At 44.5% G+C, this 24,732-nt stretch overlaps 1 protein-coding gene across 6 annotated transcripts in view; it reads left to right on the top strand.

The window, feature by feature from the left end:
- LOC119174040 (intermembrane lipid transfer protein VPS13A) overlaps positions 1-24,732 on the top strand; it is a 1,344,268-nt gene that overhangs the window by 1,253,009 nt on the left and 66,527 nt on the right. For all 6 annotated transcript variants that reach the window (XM_075894208.1, XM_075894209.1, XM_075894213.1 and 3 more), the window contains one exon: positions 11,239-11,362. In XM_075894208.1, the coding sequence (XP_075750323.1) occupies positions 11,239-11,362 (124 nt within the window). The remainder of the gene's footprint in view (positions 1-11,238; positions 11,363-24,732) is intronic.

Below are 24,732 nucleotides of genomic sequence, written 5' to 3' on the forward strand. Positions count from 1 at the left end.
TTTTATGAGCCTTCATCTACTCCCTTTTCATATTTGCCTGTTGAGGGAGTTGCAAACTTCGTCCCACTGCTGTCGGGAAAGAACCATGAGTATTCTTCAATGGTTTTGTTTAGTTAAGCGAGCCTTTTTCACAGTGTTCAATTGAGTTGTTGGACCCTTCCACCTGGTTAGCATGGAGTGCTTGGCTTCAAGCAGGCTTACTAGCCGGTTGTTATTTCTCTCCACCTTAACGTCCGTGGTAATCATTAGTTACGAGGCTGCAATGTCGGCTTTGAGCTGATCTGTGCAGCTTGCTATCGTGTGCTTTGCGGTTTCCCCTGATGAGTTTGATGACTGCGTCTGTATTTGCGAAATTCGTCCCAATCAATTATCTTTAGTGATGTTTGCGACCTTGCCGAGTATGCTTCTGAACCCTTGCTTTGTGTCCTTAGGGCTGCTGTACAAATTAGTGAGAAAGATGATTCGCTTGTTCTCTGTGTGCTCATTAGGTATGATCTCGATCATGAGGTATTCTAGATAGCCTGTGTGGTGGATTTCATGGTGACTGTACGGTATCGTCTTGCCGATCAAAATACCGATGCCTCTGCCTTGCTCCTTTCTGTGGTTTTCATCCTTATAACCCATAAGCGTAAGTTCCATTGTGAGTTTTTCTTGTAGTAAAATACCGTGTGGTTTCTCGGTTTCTGATTTTATCATCTGCAGGAGGACTACCTTTTTGAGGTGATCCCCCTTTATTTACATTGCCAGATGCGGAGATTTCGTGTCCTATTTGTCATCGCTATGTTAACCATCATAGCCCCCTTCGCTTGCAGTGAAAGGAACTTGCAGAGGGCCATGCACCCTGATGTGCTGTTACTTCATTCTCTTCGTGGCTGGTACTACCGTGTTGCTCATATATATTTTCATTTTTTGAACTCACATGTTAAACATCTCAATTTTCTCATTCATTCGTATCATGCTCTTGTTCATTAGTCTCATATTTTGTTATTTTTATTTAATTACTCTCAACGCCATTTGCGACGTTAACGAAAGGAGTGGTGTTACAAGTCAGAATTAGCAGCCTTGAATTATGCATGTTCAGGGTTGCTGGCCATGTAGGCAGGAAGGTTGTTCTATTCAGATGAAGTCTTGGGCACTTAGGCGTGGAAATAGATGTTGGTATGGCAGAAGGGCACATAAACTTTGAAGTTGTGGTCGATACGAGATGAAATATAAGAAGGTGGTGAGAACAATGTGTGTTTTATTTCAAGATTCATGAAAAAAAAATTTGTGGCAGAGGCATAGGCGGGCCTGCTTTCTTCTGTTAGAAAGGGTAAGGAGGTCAAGAGAAGTTTTTATTGATGATATATGACCGGTGTGAGAGTAATTAGCGACAATGAAACAAGCTGAACAATTCTGAACGGCTTCTAGTGGACTAACAAGTGTACAAGAATGAGGACCCCAGATTGATGAGGCGTACACTATTTTAGATTTGACTAGTGTTTTACAAAAAAAAAGTTTTAATGAAACAGACGCTAATGAAAAGATGCGGTACAAAAAGCCGAGAGTGTGGCTTGCATTTTTAATCACAAAAGTAATATGGCTACTTAATGTTGAATTGTTATCAATGTGAGCACCTAGATATTTGTAAGTAGTCACAGATGATAACTGAAAATTAGTTATTGAATAAACGGGGCTAGTGCATTCAGTACTTCCTGGAGAGATCCTCATTATTTCACACTTGTTAATATTCAGTTTCATGAACCAGAATTAACACTAGGAGGTAATGCTGTCAAGATCGGATCGTAGTTGTGATGAATCATGTGGTTGAGTTATTATAGATAGATGACACAATTATCGGCAAACAGCCTGATTGTCAATGTAATGCAGGATGGAAGGTCATTATTTTAAACAAAAAAGAGTAAGGGTCCAAGGACAGAACCTTGCGGCACACCAGATGTTACGGAACAATTGAGTGAGTTATGACTGTTAGCTGTTACATGTTGAGTTCTGTTAGACAAGAAGCATTCAATCTACCTGTTTAAATTGGCATATAGTTCACTGGCAAGAAGCGAGGCGTAAACGTTGCAAACAATATTTATTTTCAGGCGTCTTGGTCGATTCCTGGCTACCAGTTTCTGTGAGCACAGATTTGCTCGTCGAAGGAGGCGCTTCTTCTTCCTCGGTAGAACATGGCACTGTGCTTGACTAAACATACTCCCGGCCGCCAAGTCACTCGTTCTGCTCGAGCGAATAAAGTTTTTGTATCAGCCTTGTGGTAACACTTTCTAGCTGTTGTGCGCGAATGAACATGGTCATCAGCTCCTCTGTAGACTTCCAGAACCCTTCCAAGTTTCCACATTTGTCGGGCTAATTTTTCATCATGAACTATGATGATGTCTTCTGCTTTAACTTCTTTGTTGGGTCTAGCACGCGAAAAGTGTGCTGATCGAAGTTGAAGCAGATATTCTTTTGTCCATCTGTTCCAAAAATTTTCATTTAGCCATTTTCTGTATGCATGCCGTCATAAAGCTTCCGACTGCGTTAGGTTTGTTGGCGTGCCGTTGCTGCCATGTGGTAGCACCGTAAGTTTTTTCTAATAATGAGGTCTGCTGGGGTAAATGCATGAGCTTCTATGCTGTCCGACTCAATGTAGGTGAGAAGCCTCGAGTTCAAAACCGCCCCCACTTTCGATAGCACACTAGTCAGCTCCTCAAAGTTAAGTCGAGCTTTGTCGAGAATCTGTCTCAGTGGAAGCTTGATAGTCCGAACCAGACGCTTCCATCATCTGCTCTACCATAGAGCGCTGGGAAGAATAAACTTCCAGGGGATCCTCTTGTGACCTAAGTATGCAGATATGTCCTTTTGGGAAAACATCTGACAGAGCTTCTCCAAGTCTCTTGATGTCTTCTTGAAGGCTATTGTATTATCTGAATAAATTACGGGAGGGAGATCCCTTCGTGCTACAAAGCGTCCCAAACACATGAGAAAGGCTTCCGAGGTCAGGCTCAAAAACAGTTCCAGGTGGACTGGTCTGGATGTAGCACATACAAAAAATGCTATGTAGCATTTGCTCTCTGCGGCCCCGTCTGTAGTCACAACAATGAGTGGTCCTGCGTTGTCAACTCTAGTGACTTCGAACGGGTTCGTTGTTGTCAAACAGTGACGTGCTATAGGAGCTGTCGGAGCATCGCCTGGACTAATACTGAAGTGTCTTCTCGTATAGCAGCCGTGTATCACTTTCTTCACTAGTGTTCATAACCAGCAGATCCAATATTGCTCTTTCAACAATGACAAAAGTTTTGCACTGTGTTCGTACTGTCAGTAATGTGGAAAAGCGATGATCATGCGGGAGGATGACTGGGTGTTTTACCTCTTCAGATTCTTGAAGGAGCAACAGGCTCCCACCAACCCAAAGGATGTTGTTGTCATCCAAGAAGGAGTTGAAGTCTTTGATTCGAGAGTCTTTTTTTTTTTGCACTTGTGCCTTTCCGAATCGAGCTTATTTCTTCTCTGAAAGCTTGTTTCTGTACATGCCTGATCCAATAATTTTTAGCTTCGGCAATCTCTTCAGCTACGAGAAATCCGGTGTGCGCTACGATTTTCAGTCTGCAGCTTTAATAAATCTGAATACCCAGACCATGACCCTAAGTAGCCTTTCGATTTTGCTCCAACTGTTAATGTCCAGGACTGCTGCCGACGTTGTATCACTGGATATCGCAATGTGCTTGGCAATCATTTCAGAAGAAATCCTGTCATGGGTGCTGATAGGTGCTGATGCTTGTAGAGGTCATCGGTCTCCTGATTCGTATAGCCAGTCTCGTTCATGTCGCCACGTGCTACTGGACAATAATTTCTCCTTAGAAACTCCACATATGAGCAGGTTGACTGAATCCACATGACCAGGGCAATACCTCCATGTTGAAGGATCTGTTTTTTTCCTGATCTCTTTCACTCTGTTCACACAATTTTCTTTCACTTTGTCATGTCACGTTTTATCCACGGAAGTGCGATTGTGGAATCCGACCACATTGTACAGTGGATCTCGAAGCATGTAAACGCACTTGACATATAGTGCAGTAGTCTTTCTCCAATCAAGGCTCCTAGAAGCTCTAGCCATGTTAGTGTCATTGTCTTTGTTAGGTGCCACATGGGCTTTTGTGATCAGCAACTCAAGCTTTGCTGAACAACTCGACATGACGTAAAGTGCTGCACTATATGCCGAAGGGCTTGTGTCGCAAAATAAATGCATCCGTAGCTCTCTGGGTGATGTGGGTGATTTGGATCCTCTGCCAAGACAATGCGGCACGAAGACATTTTGCAAAAGTGGCAGTTGACGCACCCAGTCAAGCCACTCATCCTGAATATTCTGAGGTAGCTGCTCATTTGACTGAGCTCACTCTCATTGTCGACAGCGTCTGTTATTCCTATGCTCTAGACTTCCCAAAATTAATGAAGTGATTCGTTGCTCTCTTATACACTGGTTTTCAATATGCAGACCATAATCCGTGAGTGTGTAACATTCAATGCCATGCTGGTGTTGCCTTGAAACATCTACCGCAGCTTCGAGTTCATAGCAATAAACATCTCATTGCCTGTGCATCAAGTGACCTCTCCTGTCATCAGCATTCACATTTGGTCGGTACTGATGAGAACACTTACGCCTTCTTCCCCAACAGCGGATCTTTTCCCAACAGCGGATCTTGATCAGCGATATCTTTTCCAGCTCTCTGTATTTCCACAACGAATGGTGAATTAGTTGTACTTGCTTCGATATCTCCGCATATGTGCAGAATTTCTATGGCTTTCAAGACAACTTCAGTGCGTGAAAACTGACTCTTCAAGTGGAGCTGCACAACACGTCGCCTTTGCGCTGCCCGACTTGACTTGCTTGCGAAAGTGTTGAGCACATTGATGGTAGTCCCACACATGGCAACTTCAGCTGCCTTGATAGCCTCTCTGTGATGATTGTGTGCTGACTTCCTCCGTCTATGACACCTCTGACATGCCGTCATGTAACATCCGTCATGGCCCAAGCCTGAAACGTCAGAAGGACACTTTTTGATAAATTCTCGAGGGTATGTCGATTCTTCTCTAGAGATGCACACACATTCGTGTTGGTACTAGGCTTACTTGTCGGTATTCTGGCATTTGTCTTGTTTGTTTCTCGTGTCTTCTGGCTTAATTTCTGCAGATCACACATGCTCGTCCCATGACGCCTTTGACAGGTAGAGCACGTAATCTTGCACCTGCAATCACACGCCCTGTGATCTTTCATCGTGCATTGAAAGCACCTCATGTCTCCTGATAAAATGTGCTTCTTTTCTGGTAGTGTGAACTCTAGCGAGCACTCTACTGTGGAATCTTGGCTCGATTTGCAAAACACACAGTTCTCAGGTACTTTCTTTATGTTGGTATGGAGAATTGAGGATGTGGGTTTCGAGCTATTAGACTGGCATGATTTGTTCTGTGCATTCTCATTATGACTGTCTTTTCCACAATGGTTAGCAAACTTACTCTTCTCTGAGCTCTCCACTTCGATACACAAGCAACTTAATAGGTGTTCCAGCTCCGTGTTAGAGGCTGCATTACTGCTGTAGCTCGTCACCTGATTGATGTATGACCAGCGGTACTGTACAATGAGATCGTGTGGTAAAGCTTGCAGCAATATGTCGCATAGCATTGCCGAAAAGAACGTCTTGCTCACCCCAACGGTCTGCAGTCCTCTGACATTGATGATGACCTGGTCGTACAGCTTGCGAAGAGGCGACGAGTCACTTGAACAAACTGAAGGCAACGTACGAAGCCTGGAGATGTACTCCTGCTCGAGTCTCGTTCTGTCACCGAAGCGTTTCTTGATATGTTGATGGCGTCTTTGTAGCACAATTCTGTGGTTGGCAGGCCCACAATAGCTGAAGCTGAGTCACGCCTTCGGAAGAACCCCAGGTAGTTAAACTTGTTCTTTGCCTTGAGGCTTCCGTTCCCTTGAATCATCTGGTCAAATTGCTCCCAAAAGTCGTTCCACTGGCACAGGTCACCAGCAAATAAGGTGATGGTGAGCTTAGGCAGCTTGGCACCAGAAGCTCTAGCAGTACTGGCTACTGACGAAGTGTAAAGCTGTGTGATGACGTGGTCGCAAAAATACGGTCGCGCTTGCTACGAAGCTCACTCTCGACGCTGTTAGCATTGTCCTCGTATTCAAGGACGGTGTTGCACTCTTCCTCAAACTTTTCATCTGGTATGTGGCTCTCTAACTCCCTGTTAATTTGGTGCAGCTCATCGTTGTTCCCCTTCAGACATCCGTAAATGGCATCGAGCTGATTGATGGTGGCTGTTGCATCACTGAGAAGAGATCTAGCCTCGTTGATAATCCTGGTGTTGAGAGATCTTCTCGATGTCCGCTTCGGTTTCAGCCTCTTTATGGCGTTCAGCTTACTCGTAGTCTTCCATAGTCTTCCATGGTCCCTCGTAGTAGTTCCCAGATCTTCGGCACAATACTGGTTAAAATGGCATACGGTTCACTGGCAAGAAGCGAGGCTTAAACATCGAGAAAAATATGTATTTTCAGGCATCTTGGTCGATTTCTGGCTGCCAATCTTCATGAACACGGACTTGCTCGTGGAAGAAGGCGCTTCTTGTTTCTCGGTTTGACATGGTGCTGTGCTAGATTAAACACACCGTAATATGTTTAAGTCAATATTTAGCATGCTTAGTTTTAGTTGGAGTAAACGGTAAGAAAATATTGTCAAAAGCTCTTTGAAAATCAAGGAAATAGCAGTCAATAAAGGAGCCAGTGTCAGCTCATGACATCCATGGTGTCCCTGACATCTGATTACACGACCATTCGTGGTTGCGTTACAGCTCACTTTTTTGTAGCAGAGAATTTTTCACGTTGTTCTCTCAGTCTCGCAATCTCAAGTGCTTGGGGAGTTCCAATATCGGTTAGTGGTTCGGGAGTGCGCGTTGGTGTACTGCTGTTTACTTTACGTGCTTCACATAACTCGTGGATTAGCTTGGTATAGACTGCTTTATTCTCTGTTAACTTCTCTTTTGACATAGCTACTCGTTCTTTATATCAGTGTTACAGAACTCACGGTTTTCCTTTGGCATAGTCGGCGTGGCGCCTCTGACTTTATCCATCTACATGCCATCACCTTCGTTGTTCTTTCCCGCGAAAGTCACCTGTGATCCTGAGCTTGTGGTCGATGTCTTGTGCTTGTGGTCGTGCTTGTTGACTCGTGCTTGTGGTCGATGTCCTCGCAGGTGTGCGGCTCCGCGATCGAGAGCGGGAGTGGCTGCGTGTCGACGTCTTAGATGTAAATTGGCCTCGTTCTGTCTGATGATTGTCTTCCTCCATATCTGCCTGACCTTGTTGCTCTAATCGTGCTCGTTGTCATCGTGCGTGCACTACATAGCATTACATACGAGATGAGATAGCACTTCGAGCACACCTTGTCTGCCGTCATGTGCAAGCCACCCCACAGCTTGCATTGCGGTTCGCACTCATGAGATGATTTTGGGTTAGAAATTGCGCATCCTCTGCATGTGGTGGAGCCTGGGTCAGGGCAAATGTCCACACGATGGCTGAGTTTTCCACATATGTAGCATATGTACACTTGTCTGAGATATAAGTAGCAGGGTACCATGGTGAGTCCATATCTGATGAAGGTCGGGACATGAAGTCCATCAAACACTACGATCTCTGATCCCAAGTTCATGATTTTTTTAGCCAGCAGTGCCAAGGGGTTGCAGTCATTCACGATGTTTCTTTAAATTATCTCATGATTGTCAGCAGTGTCGATGTGTTGAATAATCCTTTTGCAGGTGTCGCTTCGGGCAGCTTCATAAGTGCTCTCTTCGTACTTATTTCTACTGTCTGAATAGCTCGTACGCTAGCGTACTTATCTGTATTCTCTCTAAACAGCATGCTCACCACCATAATATGTTGCATAATGTTGGGACAAATAATTATAATGTTGCATAATGTTGGGATAATAATTATCTCTGTGGTCTGAACTGAACGAAGATTTGCTGCTGTTATAAGGGCTTTGCCCACCAGGATAGGTTCGACCTTTTGTATGTTCAAGTCATCCTTCGGAAGAAGCACCATCTTGATGTTGTCTTGCGGTAAAGATGGCATGCATGAGGCTCTGATCACACGATTTATGATGTTAGGAGGCGTTCAAGAGGAGCTCACCTGTCCGCTGCTTGGATGGTTTTTTTGCTGTAGAAGTGGCGCAATTGTTTCGGCGCGTTCATTCTTCTTTGTTTTCCGGCTGCTCACCACTTTCCAACCCGTGTTGTTTGCAGCGAAACCCATCTCTTCGTATGCTGCGATGTTTTGTTCATGAAATGTAGATCAAGCACTTAACGTTGCTTGTAGATCCTCCTCCAAGCTGTCCATTTCGTCGTTAGTAGACGTCATTCGCATTTCGCGCTTAACGCAAAGAGCGGGTATACGCCTCGCCAAGCTAGGCCCACTAGGGACGAGGCCTAGCTTTTCGCCAACGTGACACGAACACAAAAGTCCAGATAAAATGCATAGATGTGGACCCGCCACCAAGAATTCAGTGTCCGGATAATCTTGGCAACTTTAGACACTCGCTGGCACTCTTTTTAGACCGATCAAAGAGGTAAAATCAGTCAAAAACATTTCAAGTGTGGCAGACAGAGACATGGTTTGTTGTATCGTCGGCCGCCTCGGGAGCCGACAAACGAGCGAGAAAACCTTCTGTCGCACTCGATACGGCCCGGACCAATTCAGTGCCAGCTGAGAAGATGATGGCGCCGCAACACCAGACCACCAACTTCGTAGTGTACGTTCTGATGCGTGTGGTCGTACGGTGCCTTCTGCTGTGCCTTAGCAGTGCAGAGATTGCAACATGCTTTACGTACACTACCACTAGCTTCTCGTGCGGCTGCGTTACATATTGAGCTCATGCTGATGTCGCCCCTGGCACTCCACTGCAATCACGCTTGTTTGACTGCACTCCAGCATGTAATCCTCTAATGAAAAAATTTGTATACAGTTTTCGTTAACTAAAATTTTGCCATTCTCTATTTCATTTTTTTGGGAATTCGATTTATTAAATAATCAGTGAAATTGCTGTAAAGTTAAAAACATTTCATTGCATGCTCTCTCTGGTTTTGTGGCTTTTGGCTTTTGTTGCTATGTTACCTTTCCTTCAAATGAAAATGAAGTCCCCCTGGTTGCAGCTTGTCGAGGTCGCCACTGGAGGAAAGTTTACCACCCATCCTGAGTCCACTACCTTCACAGCCATAGCAAGTGTTGTCAAATGAAAAGCTCTCTGTACAGACGAAGGAAACTTTGAATAACGTGTACGTACAAATAACTGGAAGCGACCTGCTGTCTGTGAGAGGCAGGCACATGTCAGAAAGTCAGCGTGCTCACTGGTATCAGCGAACTCAGTGTATTCCACATAAAGCTCTGTGCAAATAGTGCAACGCTCAAATCACCGAAGCAAAACTGTCATTATCTCCCAGCTATGCATACCAGTGTGAAAACTGAAGGAGCAGGACTACAACTTCACGAATCCCTTGGTTGCTGTCAATATGATCGTTGATGAACATTGGGCATTTGTAAATGCAAATCATGGCTGAACTAGTATTGTTTTTCACAACCACTGCGGGCAAAACCGTCACTGCTGTAGATACGGTCACAGATGGTGATTACTCATTCCTGAAAGCACATGAGTGCATGCCGTGCAGTGCAATACATAAGGATAATGACAGCGTAGGAATCAATTTGGTTTGAGGAGCAGATTATAAAGGCAGTTGACATTTTTTTTTTCTCCCAGTTCTTTTATTGCTCATGATTTTTCGAGGGAATCAGCCAGGAAATTATTTTGCTGTGGGAGGAAGGGACCATACACCAATGCCAATGGTTTCCTTCATGATCCTATGTAGAGCACAAAGTGCCCCAGTAATGGTTCACAGTGACTTTTCTTGGTCCAATCTTCACTGATTTGATACAAAATATTTATTAGCAATCGTATTTCAATCACTAGTATTGTGGTTTTTGCTTGTGTAAAATCGAGCAGCTTTTTTTTGTGTAACACCTTGAAATTGTTGTAGCATTTTCACATTTCTGAATTCACCCCGGCACTTTCAGATTTGTATGTATGTAAATGAAATTCTATTGTTTTTTTCCATGATCTATGTAGACAACTTTGTTACATAAAATGCTGTGTATTTATGTTGCATAAATGCTATGTTGCATAAACGCTTTGTTGCGTATACGCTATGTATTTATTGTTAACTTCAGTATGGGCCTGTGTTGGCCCACAGTATCCAACAAATAATTAAATAAAAAAAGTGCAGCAGGCCCTAAGTACCATGGGAATTGACGTTATGCGAAGCATGTGAAGGGAAGTTGGCTGCTGTGTAGTTTTTTATCGCATGAAATAATATGAAATGACGGTAATGTATGCATAAGTATATGTTGAACAATCGCACATATTTCATATTAAGTTGGTTACTGTTGCATAGCAATGCCAACAGCAGCATGGGTATTATCAACACCTGAAGCGGCAAGCTGATAAGTAACGGTTCTGCTTGCGAGGATGGTAGTCCTTTCTAATGCTACATTGACCCAATTTTAGTGGATGGCACTTAAGTATACAATTTACGTTAAACCTGTCATGACACCTGTATAACAGCAGTACATATGCTAAGTTTATAAAATTAGACAGCTAGCATTGTGACCACAATAGACGTTTTACCAACATTATGCCTGCATAGGGTCTTTTGCCAGACCATCTTCGAGAGTTGGCGTGGCTCTGTAGTTGACAACTCTGTGGTTCAGGAAGTCATAATGTGGTTGAGAAAGTCATAATTTTACTTCAAGAAAGCTTGGCTGCCACCATTAGCCAGCTTTGGAAAACCTTACCTTTCTTGGTGAAGACAACAGTCTTTTTATCACTTTATGCTTATTTTTGTAGAATTGTTTCTATAGACTGTTGCCGCTAAAACCTGATATTAGGTTTCGAAAACGATTTTCTCTGCTGCAAAAGCCCGCTTTGCTGCTCTACAATGGCGAGCGACACCACTACACAAAGCTGAAACTTCATGTGCAATCTTTTTCTGGGCACTATTTGGCCAAAATTTTGCCCTTGTGCCAGTAAAATCCACACATCATCAACACTGCATAAAGACATGACACTCGAGCATCAATTTGATTTACTTGCATTTTGTTTAGCAAAAATAGTGAAAAAAGTGTGTGCTCTCATTCTCCTGCAGAAAATAAGGCAGAGACGAGATCAGCCATCCAGCTCTTTGCCAGAGTCACTGTCAACAACAGCGAAAGGATTTGTTCATGGTATCCTGCTTGGTATTTCTGGAGTTGGGGTGAGCCCTCTTGCAGGTATGGCCAGTTTCACTTCAGGCATCAACATATCATTCATTTTTCTTGTCACCCTTTTGAAGGGCATTTATCAGCTCAGTCACAACCATGCTGTGTGCATAAGAAACAAGAATCATGCCTTATTGTCATAGAAGAATAGTGATGCAATAGAAGGAACAATTTTTTGTTTGCCACAATCTTTATTGTTTTATTTAAACCAGGAAAGGAGGGCCTAAAATAAAATAATTTTGTAGAAGTATGACATTTTTTCACTGCACTAGCTGTGGCTTTGGCATCATTTGCATATAAAATAATGAAAAATACATGCATATATGATTTTTTTACCTCTGTTCATTATTACTTTCGTATGAAGTACACATTATCAACTACTAACAAAAGAAACTGCAGACTATGTGTTACGAATACACTACCACATGTTTTTATTGAGCAAATTTAAGTTGGTTTGTATTGCCCTCACAGCAAAATAAGGCAATGGTGGGACTTGACTTCAAAACTTTCTATCTCGACTAAAACAAAAATTTCTTTGATTAATCTTTCCATAAAAAGAGTTGCTATGATTCTCTGGTACGTGCGTTTTCTCTAATTTTCCTTAGACTGCCAGAGATGTCTTAACATGAGAGTCAGTGCAAGGCAGTATTGAGGATACATGTACCTTAGATACTCTATAGGTGCCTTGAATCTGTATTTTTGGTACATTCAGTAATTTAGCATGTATTTTCTGACACAAGATACTGCTATAGAAAAACACCACCATATAAAGCAATAAACTATATTCTGGTTCTGATACTGCTTCCACTAAGCCATCTGCATAAAACCGACAGTACCATTCTTGTATACTTTCACAAGAGCACTCCAGCGAGCACAGGCATGAAGTTTACACGTCTCTATCGGTGGAGCAGAGCCACATGAGGGCGCTCAAGCCATCTCAACGAAGATAAGTGCGCGAATGTTTATGCACTGCTCACTTGTCATTTCAGTTGTTTTCTCTCTCTTTATTTGAAATGGTACCACGCCGGTTGTTTGTATCCAAGGTACTGTGCTGCATACTCTAATACGTGCAGCATCTTTTGCTCAAATTGAGGTGTCAATAGAGTATCTTTATTCAAGTTTGTCATGCGTGATGCTTTGTTGCATAGTCTCAACAATAAATGCAGCTGCTTTATGTTTCGCTGCTTTCCGACATCAGCAATTTGAATTATTATATGGATCTAGGGAATTTCCGGAGCCCTCCACTACGGCGTCTCTCATAATCATATGGTGGTTTTGGGATGTTAAACCCCACAAATCAATCAGGATCTAGAGATGACTTGCTTACGATAAAATTCACTTACGTGTGGATAAGATTCAAGCAATCATTGCACTATTGGTGCCGTTTTCATATCCAATAGAACAAGCATTTACATAATAGGAAATATTGTGGTGTACGGCATCTTTATTCTTCCTGTTAAATTATTCTAGAAGTACTGCGACGTAGTCCTTTACACGCCTTTATTAGGTCTGTAAGATGTGGCCAAAAATAGTCACTTCCGAGGCACAAAACAGACTCAGGAACTATCTCCACTAACGATGAATATGAGGGACACTATGTGATGATGGTTATGTAAAGGTAATGAAGAAGTGTGTTGTAAATGGCCACACTAATTCCCGGCGCATGAGAGCGGCCATCCTAGCCGCAACTTATCGATGCGAAGAACGCCTTGCGAAAGGCTTCATACACGAGACATGTACTATCTCAGTACCAGGACAGCGCCGGTCACTTGGAGCAATCACAGGTTCAACGCGACAATTAACGGGTGAGGTCTGCTCTGAGACTGTGTATGGGCCGAGTGTTTTTTTTTTTTTTTTTTTTTTTTTGTTCGGAGCAGTCCAGGCAGCCGCTGGGTCGCGCAACAACTAATCGTCTCTTCTGTATCTGCAGCACAACGGTATCTACCGCTACTGGTTCAGCACATCGGAGTTGACCGCAATCTGGGCTTTTCAACGAGTGTGCTGCTTCGCGGACCGGTGGAATCTGCTGGTTCTGAAAACGGAGCAGCTACAAGTATACGCCCTCGATGACCGAATCGACTGCGCCTGCGTCCCTCGCCGTGGTCGACGTCATGGATGGGCTATAAAGCCAGTCCATCGAAAGAAAGCCGGCATTTTGTTCGGAGCAGTCCAGGCAGCCGCTGGGTCGCGCAACAACTAATCGTCTCTTCTGTATCTGCAGCACAACGGTATCTACCGCTACTGGTTCAGCACATCGGAGTTGACCGCAATCTGGGCTTTTCAACGAGTGTGCTGCTTCGCGGACCGGTGGAATCTGCTGGTTCTGAAAACGAAGCAGCTACAAGTATACGCCCTCGATGACCGAATCGACTGCGCCTGCGTCCCTCGCCGTGGTCGACGTCATGGATGGGCTATAAAGCCAGTCCATCGAAAGAAAGCCGGCATTTTGTTCGGAGCAGTCCAGGCAGCCGCTTGGTCGCGCAACAACTAATCGTCTCTTCTGTATCTGCAGGTGCGTACAAGCTACGTTTGTTTCACGCCTAAAACCTAAGAATTAGTGTTGCCTGGACTGCTCCACGTTTTTTTTTTGCTGCCAGAGATATGAGTAACAAAACTCCCACAACCGTCAAGGAACTTAACGTAGCACTAGCGGACTTGAGTGCCCGACTTGATGCTAAAAATGACCAACTGAAGGAAGATTTAAAGGCAATAATTGAAGTAGAGATACAACCGATAAGACAGTCAATTGAGCATAAGCATGCTGCACTAAAGAAAGAGCTGTCTAAGCTAATTGAAAAAGAGCTCAAACCCCTCAAAGAAGCAATGGAATTCATTAATAAGCAATTTGAGGAATTTAAATCGGAAATCGGTGACTTGAAAAATGAAATTGCAATCGTCAGAACGGAAAACAGGGCAATCAAGAATGACTTCAGCAGGCTCACGACTGAGCTAAGGGAAACAAGAAAAGAGCTAACAGAGCTACAACAGTACAGCCGACGTAACAATGTGGAAATTAAAGGTGTCCCCGTGCAAGAAAAAGAGAACCTTGTAGCAGTGATCAAGAGCATATCAACCTATTTGAAAGTGGATATAAATGAATCTGATCTCGAGGTTGTACATCGTGTTCCAACCAGGGAAAAGTCACAATCGAACATCATTGCTAAGTTCATCTCCCGCATCCCCAGAGATAAGTTCATGAACGCCACGAAGAAGCAAAGATTGACCACTGCAATCATAGGCTTTGAAGGTTCCACCCCGCTCTATATTAATGACCACCTATGTCCAGCTAACAAGGTACTGCTGGGCAAGGCATTAAAGGCGAAGCGCGAAAATAACTGGAAATTCACTTGGGTATCCGGCGGAAAAATTCTCATGAGAAAGACAGAAAATTCGCGAGTATTGCACATAACATGCGCAGAAGATCTATCGCAAATTTCCTGAGCAATGATGTTTGATTTTTCAAGTATCGACCAAGCTTGGCATGAGTACGAAAACTTGTCTGTTGTTCATTGCAATATTCGAAGTGCGCGAAGAAACTTAGACCAATTCTGCGCTCATCTGTCGCGTCATTCATTTGTATACGACGTTATCGCTCTTACTGAAACCTGGTTGAAAGATGGAGAATCTGCGCATGTTCCAGGATACACATTATTATCGCTACCTAGGAAGAGCAGTTCGCGAGGTGGGGGCGTTGCTCTGTTCCTTAAAAAAAGCATCGATTACCAGTGCATGCCTAACCACTCTACTAGCCAACCTGAATGTGAAGCCTTGTTTGTGCATTTGAAATGTGGCGTTATACTCGGAGCTGTTTATCGTCCACCTAGCTCGTCTGTAGCAGCATTCATTTCTACTATGGAAACTGTCTTAGACCCTTTGATAGCCTACAACCGCCCACTGGTTATATGTGGTGATTTTAACGTCGATCTACTTAAAGATGAATACCCTGTAAGAAGCAATGGAGTTGCTTCTTACAGGGTACTCATATCAATACATAGCAATGGAATTGCTATGTATTGATGCTCCAGTCATATAATCTAATGAACGTTATCAATGCCCCTACACGAATAAGTGATAACTATTCCTCACTTATTGATCTTATTATTTTTGGAACTGATATGAGTGTTTTCGCCGGAGTGTATGACGTTACTATTGCTGATCACTGCCCCACTTTTCTGTTTGTGCCTAATGCTAATTTAGGACCTCCATGCCATAACTCAAAACGAGTTAAGCGGACAAACTACGCTGTAGTGCGCAAATTACTTGAGCATACGGATTTTGAAGCCTTGTACCACAGTAATGTTCACACTGAATGGGAAAACTTTATTTGCCATATAATGGAGGCAATTAGCCAATCAACCCAAGAATACACAGGCCGAAGACACAAGGAAGCAATATGTCCTTGGTTGACGCGGGACATACTGAATGTTATAAAGAAAAAAGATACATACTTCACTAGATGGAAACAAAACAAAACAAATGAATACTATGAAAAGCAGTTTAAACACTTCAGAAACAAATCAGTCGGGATGTTAAGGAAAGCCAAGAAGCAGTATTACAGTGCTAAAATAGTCCAACAGAGCGGTGACATCAAGCAGGTATGGAAGCTAGTGCGTGAAGTTACGGGTATAGGCGAAAAAAAGCGCATTGCTCCGGATAATCCTACAACAAATACCGCTGATAACTTCAATAATTTTTTTACCAATGTTGGTAACAACTTTCCTGCTCAATCTCAAGCAGATCCTCTACATTCTTGCCAAAACAAAATATTTGAGGAAGACTTTCAGCTTGCAAGCGTAACCACTGAGGAAATTAGGTCAGAAATCCTAAAACTCCCATGCAATAAAGCCGTTGGTCATGATGGGATTACTACAAAACTACTGAATGTAAATGTAGACCTTCTTTCGGAGCCTCTTTCCCGTATCATGAATAACTGCCTGCAAAATGGAACTTACCCAAATATCCTAAAGATAGCGAGAGTCGTACCTATTTACAAATCCGGGGATCGAGAAAATCCGAGCAGTTACCGTCCCATCTCGGTGCTCAGCATTGTTGACACGCTTTTTGAAAAGATAATTAGGTCCCGTCTCTGTCGATTTCTAAGCTCAAACGACATAATCTGCCTTGAACAACATGGTTTCATCACAAATAGGTCAACGAGCACAGCTGTTTTTACACTAGCACAGTTCGTCAACTCAGTACTTCATGATAACGAAATTGCCGTCAGCGTTTTTTTTTATATAAAAAAAGCATTCGATACTGTTTCGCATTCCATTTTATTAAAGAAATTAGAATCTTATTATGGCTTCACCGAGAAGACACTTCGGTTATTTTCTAGTTATCTGGCAGATAGAAAACAATGCGTCGTGTTTGACCGTATATCTTCAGGATTTAGAAAAATAACATGTGGAATACCCCAGGGAACCGTGCTAGGTCCTATGTTGTTTTCACTATACATAAATGACCTACCATCTGCTCTTTCACGCAAAACCATAATGTACGCTGATGACACTGCATTGCTTTTTCGAGGTAACTCTCTGTGCACGCTAAAAGAAGAAATCACGGCAGAGTTGGCACAGATTTCCGCATGGTTCGCCCGCAACAAGCTCGCATTAAATGTAGCCAAAACTAAATATATCATATTTCATTCCAGAAGAAAAAACCTCGATTATAGTCAGCTGGACTTAGAAATTAACGACGCGCCCATTGAGCGCGTTTCCGCGTTTAAATACTTAGGGGTTCTAATAGATGAAAACCTGAATTGGAAAGATGAGGTTAATTACATATCCAAAAAGCTTGCTTTCGCATGCTTCACGCTCATTAAGGCCAAATGTTACTTTCCATATAACGTGCTACGATCATTATACTTTTCTATATTTCACTCTCAACTCAGTTATTGTAGCGAAATATGGGGCTTTACTTATCTAACGTATATAGCACCGATCATACGATTGCAAAAACGCGCCTTAAGAATTATTACGGCATCGTCCTCTTGTTGCCCAAGCTCAGATTTGTTTTCATCTACTCAGATACTGCCTTTCACGTCTCAGCGAAATTATAAAACCGCGGTATTGATAAATTCTATTATTAACACCAATTTTCCACTACCTGTGAGTGCGTTTTCTACACCGACCCGTAACACAAGGCATGCAGGCAACGGCAACTTCAACCTCCCTACTTGTAGGAATGTATATGGCGAACGGTTAATACAAGTCACTGGTGCTAAAATCTGGAACACAATTCCACTTGAAATTAAACTTGCCCGCAACTTTAAATTCACTTGTAAAATGCATTTTGTAAGTTTTTCATGTTCTTAACCAAAGTTAAGCTCACGTCCACACTTTTTTACGACTCATCTGGCATAGTTCTTTTTCTTTCCTTCTTTTTGTTTCTAGTTCTGAAGTGAGTTCGATTGTATTGATTTCTTCAACGCAGTTAATTTTGTGCACAAATGGTGCTAAATATTTTTGTGGTATCACTATCTTCTGTATTGTTACAATGTATGCCTTTAGTTCTTTATCACTTGTGTACTAAAGTATTTGCAGCAATTTAGCATTTATTGTCATGTGTATTTAATTCGATAAAATATACCTTAAAAGCTACCCTGTCATTGAATTTGTGTATAGATTCATAATCATATTAACTGCACCTCTGCTCCTGACATGTAATAAAATAATCATGTTATAGATTGGACCACTGACTAGCCACACAGGCTAATGGTCCAAATACTTTTGTAACCATGTTTTTGTATTACGTTGATTGAATAAACACTGAAACACACACAACCAAAATTGAAATTTGTCACGCAAGCCAGAAGTGCGAACTGGTGTTCAGTGCAGCACCTAGTCACCGGGGCGGAAGATCACAGTGGTGTGGGATGCGTCATGCAGATCTTTATGGGCTTGTTGTCTCTCCTCAGTATTGAGTCTGGTGAGCTAGCAACAGTGATGGAGGCGGGACACGTATTGTTCATAGGAGGATGTAGATGGTGTAACAGGGGCTGTCAAAAACGAGACATCAAGAAAGGAAGATGGCGATCGGATGTAGACAAGGTAGAACGGCATGTAGCCAGTTGTGCATTGTGCGGCGGTATTATATGCGAACGTTACGAATGGCAAAATTGCATTTCAGTTGGTGTGGTATAGCTTGATGTACATGACTATCATGTTGGACAGATTGCGATGAAAGCGCTCAGTGTGCCCCTTGGTTTGGGGGTGATAGCTGGAGGTTGTCTTGTGGCTGGTGCTGGAGGCTTTGAGCGATTCCTCCACAATTTGCGAAAGGAAAGCTTTTTCACGGTCACTTCGGATGATACGAGGAGCACTGAGATGCAAGATCAAGGCTTTAAGCATAAATGTAGCCATGTCAGAAGCGAAGGCCGAATTCAAGCACGACATTTCAGCATAACGTGTCAAGTGGTTGCAGCTGTCACTAACCATCGATGGCCACTGGGAGTCATGGGAAGGGGACCATATAGATCGATGCCAACAACTTCGAAAGGTGATGACGAACATAGAAGTGGTAGCAGCTCTCCACATTGAGGTGATGTCGGAAGCTTTCGGCGCTGACAAAGGTTGCAAGAGGCGATGTACTTTGCTACGCTGGCGGACATCCCAGGCCAGTAGAAATGACCTTCAATGTGATCGTACGTTTTCTGAAAACCAAAGTGACCAGCAGTCAGGTCGTCGTGATAGGCCTTAAGAATATCGGCTTGAAGAGAGCGAGGCAGAATGGGCACCCAGCGTTGAACATCCGGGTGATAGATGTGACGGTAAAGAATGCGGTTATCAAGCTTGAACTGGCTGAGCTGTCGCCGAAGGCGAGCATTAGATGGTTGCGATTTTGCCTGAAGGCTATCTATGATGTGGCTACAGTAAGTGTCAGTGAGTTGATGGGTTATGATAGAGTCGTGGTTGTCAGGAGGGATCTTGTCAATGGCGGCTAAGGACGAAACAGATGGGGAAGGACTATGCAAGCGTTCATTCCTAAAGTTAGTAGCAGAACCAGTGGACAGTGCTTGAGAAAGTGGGCAGCGAGAAAGTTCATGTGCGTCCTGGTGCTTTTTATCGCACTTGTAGGTAATAGTGAAGTCATATTCTGGAAGACGTTTATCCATCGACCAAGGCGTCCTAATAAATTCCTGAGTGTCGAAAGCCAACATAATGCATGATGGTATGTAACTATAGTAAAATGATGGCCATGTAGATAAGGTCGAAACTTTTGCATCGACCACAGGACCGCTAAACACTACTGTTCAGTAATGGTGTAATTCTTGTCGACGTTGGTCATCACGCGACTTGCATACTCAACAAATTTTTCACGTGATGATTCATCGCGCTGCAGTAGAATAATTCCAAATTCGTGACCGCTAGCATCAGTATGCAGGGATGTGGGTGCTGTTTCATCGAAATGGCGAAGTACTGGTTGAGATGTGAGGGCGTTTTTCAGATGGTTAAACGCTGATTCGCAAGCAGGAGACCACTCAAAGCGAACACCGGAACCGAGTAATTTGTGCAAAGGTGCCCCTGTTAAGGCAAACTCTCGTATCAATTGGTGGAAGTATGAAGCCAGGCCAAGAAAATTGCATAAATCCTTGGTCCTTTCAGGACGAGGAAAATGAAGAACGGCCAATTTTTCATCAGGATCAGGACGAATGCCATTCTTACTCACAATGTGGCCTAAGACCTTAATTGTCTTGCTGGAAAACGGCACTTTTTCGTGTTCAACTGAAGGCCAGCGGTATTAAGGCACATGAGGACTTTGTCTAAATGGTGTAAGTGTTGAGAGAAGGTTGAGAAGAAAACAATGATGTTGTCCAAATAGCACAGGCAAGTCTTACACTTCAGGCCACACAGAACAGTGTGTCATGAGCTGGAATGTTGCGGGCGCGTTGCAGAGGCCAAAGGGCATTACATTGAACTCGTAAAGTCCATCTGGTGTTGAAAGAAGCGTCTTTTCTTTATCGTTCTCATGCATCGGTATCTACCAGTATCTCGAATGTAGATCCAGACTCGAGAAGTATTGAGCTTCCTGTAGCGAATCCAAGGGGTCATTTATACGTGGCATAGGGTATACATTCTTGCGCATGATCTTGTTTAGCGCTTGGTAATCTACGCAAAGGCATATAGAACCGTATTTTTTCTAACTAAGACGACAGGTGATGACCAAGGGCTAGCAGAGGGGCGTATTATGTTCCGTCTCAACATGTCGTCAACGTCTTCTTCAATAACTTTCTGCTCAGCTACAGATACGCGATATGGCCGACGACGAATGATGGACGTACCGTCAGTTTCGATCCGATGCGTGGTGACGCACGTTTGTCCCAATACGAGAGAATGGACATCAAACCAAACTTTGTGCTTAGTCAGCAAGGCAAGCAACTAACTGTTGGGTCTGCGAAGGGGTCAGGTTGAAGCTTATGGTAGTTTTGAGAGTAGAGATGGATGGGGAACGTTGAACAGGGGGATCTCCAGGGGAAGCGTCTTCAAAAGTTACCACAGAAAATGGCTCCGGTGTAGTGACGCTAGCCAGCGTTAAACTTTTCGGAACCAAAATTTTTTCGGCCGTCCGGTTTATTGCACAAACGAATGCAAAGCCATCGTCGAATCGGACCAGGCCCGATTCGAAGGCTATCTCTCTGGTGACACAGCATACGGAGGGTTGTATGAGCACATCGCCGTGGTCAATGACACCAGACAAAAGTGTAACGATTCGCTGACTGTGAGGAGATAGCTAAGTGTCTTCTGCAGCGTAAAAACGAAGTGGTGCATCATCTGCGTGAAGCGAATACGTGGTATCATTCATGCGGAGAACGCATTGGTGGCAGAAGATGGATGCGGACGCCGTTAAAAGAAAGTCCCATCCTAATATTAGCGGTTGAGTACACGAACTAAGCACTGCAAATTGTACGTAACGCAGACATCCATCAATGTAGACACGAACAGTGCACATGGTAGAAGTTCGAATGGTGTCCCCTCGAACAGCGAGCAACATTGGTTTGTCGTAGGGCATAATAACTTTGCGGAGACGCACACACAAATTTCTGTTAATAACTGACAAAGTAGCACCAGTGTCTATTAATGCCTCCACTTCTATGCCTTCCATTAAAACAGATATCATATTATGAGGATTTTCTGAAGGAATTTTTCTAACTTCGCTAAATGTAACTTTTTTTCCAGAAGCTGCGTAATTTAGTTTTCTGGGAGATGGTCGGCGAACTGAGAGACTGGTCGAAGTGGCAACGTAGAGCGATGAAAAGAAGACGGTGAGCGATGCCTGGCACTGCAATATTGAGCCGCCATTTCAGGAGGTACTGATGGTGAAGAGGAGCGACCGTGAAGCGTAGCGTAAGGATGTGGGCGTGCTGGAAGGTGGTCACAGTGGCAAAGTCATCCCGGTCGTAGGTGTCAAACCCACGACACTCGTCTTGCTAACGCTTCCCACAGACACGTGCGATGTGTCTGTGATATCCGCAATAGTAGCAGGTAGGTCTCCTCGGGCGCCATGGTTGATAGTAGGGTTGGGTGTTTGAGCTGGCTAGGGACTGTGGTAGCCAAGTGTGCTGACGCTGGTCGCGCATAGTAAGGCTGGTTTGGCATGCTGAGCACCAGGCATGCCATGTGGGCTGGCATCGTTGTGGTTGGCATTGATGGAATGAAGGCTAAAGTAGGTGTGACGACTTGCGCATACGTTATTGGTGCTTTGGAAACAGTCCGCTGCACTCACTATGTCATCGAGGTTGTGCCAGGACACAACCTCGATGCTGTTTCAATGATACAGGCCGTGGTTGGCCAAGAGATCGCGAATATGGGCATTTTGCCACCTCATCAAAATGCCCCTACTACTTCCAGCTCGGCTCCAGTAGTTGCGGCTACCACTCCGAACCGCACGTTCGCGCCACGATGCAACCCAGCTGAATGGCGCACTCATGATGATCGGCCCATATGTTTCACGTGCCATTGGATAGGACACATCGCTCACCATTGCCGCAGCCGTTGGACCTCATCACCTCGACCGAGCTTCTATGATTGGGGGCCTCGCTCCGAACGTGTACCTTATGCCCCGTCCTACCGTGCTGAGACAGGTGCAGAGCATAATCCAGAACGTCGGACCAGCCGCTCGCCATCGCCCGTGCGTCGTCAGTCCCGCTCGCCCCAACCCTACCATTCTTGGTCTCCCTACGACCGTCGATCGGAAAACTAGCCGGTGCAGCCCCCGGAGGTGACGCTGCATACACGACTCGGACTGCAAATCCTCTGATTACTCCCGACCAGCGGTGCAACCTTCTTACAATTCTCGTTGATGGTTTACCTGTAACTGCTCTTATTGATACCGGTGCACAAATATCTGTGATGAGCTCAGACCTCCGCCGCCGCCTCCAAAAAGTTCTGACGCCTGCGATTGCACCTACCGTTCATACAGCGGATGTGAATACTTCTGCTGTGCTTGGAATGTGCACTGCGCGATTAACAATTTCTGAGCATCAAACTTCAGTTCTGTTCGCTGTACTGGAAAATTGCCCTCATGACCTCATCCTTGGACTCGACCTTCTGACTTCACACGTTGCGCTCATTGACTGTTCCAAAGGTCTTCTTTGGCTCGAACTACCATCCTTTTCAGAGACCGTCTCTACCAGCCCACCTCATCTACACCCTGTCGATTTCCTCAGACTTCCGCCGCAAGCCGCAGTCCAAGTCCAACTCTCGCCATATCCTCCAGTACCCGATGGTGATTATGTTGCTGCCCCAATTTCTGACGTGCCCATGACACGTAATGTTGCACTTCCCAACACGGTGGTTACCGTTAAGGGCAACGGAACTTCATTTCCCGTCCTCAATTTTGGCTTCTCAGCGCAAGTTATTCCTCGCGGCATGTCACTTGCGCATCTGACACCACTGGTCGACCACACATTTTCCGCCCTAACCATCTATTTGCCACCCGGTTTTTCATCAACGTCGCTCTCGTCACGTTCCTGTTCCGACCTTTTCAAGCCAATGCAATCTGACAAGCTCACCTCTGAACAAGTCTCTGCTTTCTGCCGTGTGCTTGCGTCTTATCAGGACATCTTTGACTTCGGCGACTGTAATTTGGGCCAGACATCTGTGGTAACCCATCGCATCGACACCGGTGACGCTCGACCCATTCGCCGACGACCCTACCCTGTGTCAGCCCCGGAGCGTGCTATTATACAGCGAGAAGTCGATAAAATGCTTCATAAGGGCATAATCGAACCCTCGTCTAGTCCCTGGACCTCACCCGCTGTACTTGTTAAAAAGAAGGACAATAGCTGGAGATTCTGTGTTGATTACCGCCATCTCAACCATATTACCAAGAAAGATGTCTATCCCCTACCGCGCATAGATGATGCACTCCATTGCTTGCACGGTGCCAAATATTTCTCTTCAATAAACCTTCGCTCAGGCTACTGGCAGATCGCTGTGGATGACAAAGACAGAGAGAAGACGGCCTTTGTGACTCCTGATGAGCTTTATCAGTTCAAGATGATGCCTTTTGGATTATGCAATGCCCCCGCGACTTTTGAGCGCATGATGGACTCTCTCCTTCGAGGCATGAAGTGGACCATCTGCCTCTGCTATCTTGACGACGTTATTGTTTTTTCGACTACTTTTGACGACCATCTTACCCGTTTGTCCACAGTGCTTGATGTTTTCCGACGTGCCAACTTGCAACTCAACTCGTCCAAATGCCGCTTTGGGCAACGCCAAATCTGCGTACTCGGCCATCTTGTTAACGCTGCGGGCGTTCAACCAGACCCTGTGAAAGTCCGAGCAGTTCGCGACTTTCCCACACCCCGCTCAGCCAAGGACGTCCGAAGTTTTCTGGGACTGCGCTCCTATTTTCGTCATTTTGTCGAGAAGTTTGCTGAAGTAGCCCGTGCTCTAACCGGCCTCCTCAAAATGGATGTCGCATTCACCTGGGGCCAACAGCAAGCAAACGCCTTCTCGTCGCTCGTTGAGATTCTCACCAATCAACCAGTCCTAGCACACTTCGACCCATCTGCCGCCACGGAGCTTCGTACTGACGCCAGTGGTCACAGCATAGGTGCAGTGCTGGCGCAGCGGCAACAAGTAATGCACCGCGTCGTCGCGTACGCAAGCCGACTGTTGTCGCGCTCGGAACAAAACTATTTGATCACAGAACGCGAGTGCTTAGCTCTCATCTGGGCAATTGCGAAATTCCGACCGTACCTCTATGGCCAACCATTCTCAGTTATTACAGACCACCATGCGCTTTGCTGGCTCTCCTCACTCAAGGACCCTACGGGACGCCTTGGTCGCTGGGCGCTGCGCTTACAAGAGTACACTTTTTCCGTATCCTATAAATCCAGACAACTTCACAAGGATGCCGACTGCTTGTCCCGTTAC

Source organism: Rhipicephalus microplus, chromosome 5, assembly GCF_043290135.1.
Source record: "Rhipicephalus microplus isolate Deutch F79 chromosome 5, USDA_Rmic, whole genome shotgun sequence".
NCBI classification, from domain to species: domain Eukaryota; kingdom Metazoa; phylum Arthropoda; class Arachnida; order Ixodida; family Ixodidae; genus Rhipicephalus; species Rhipicephalus microplus.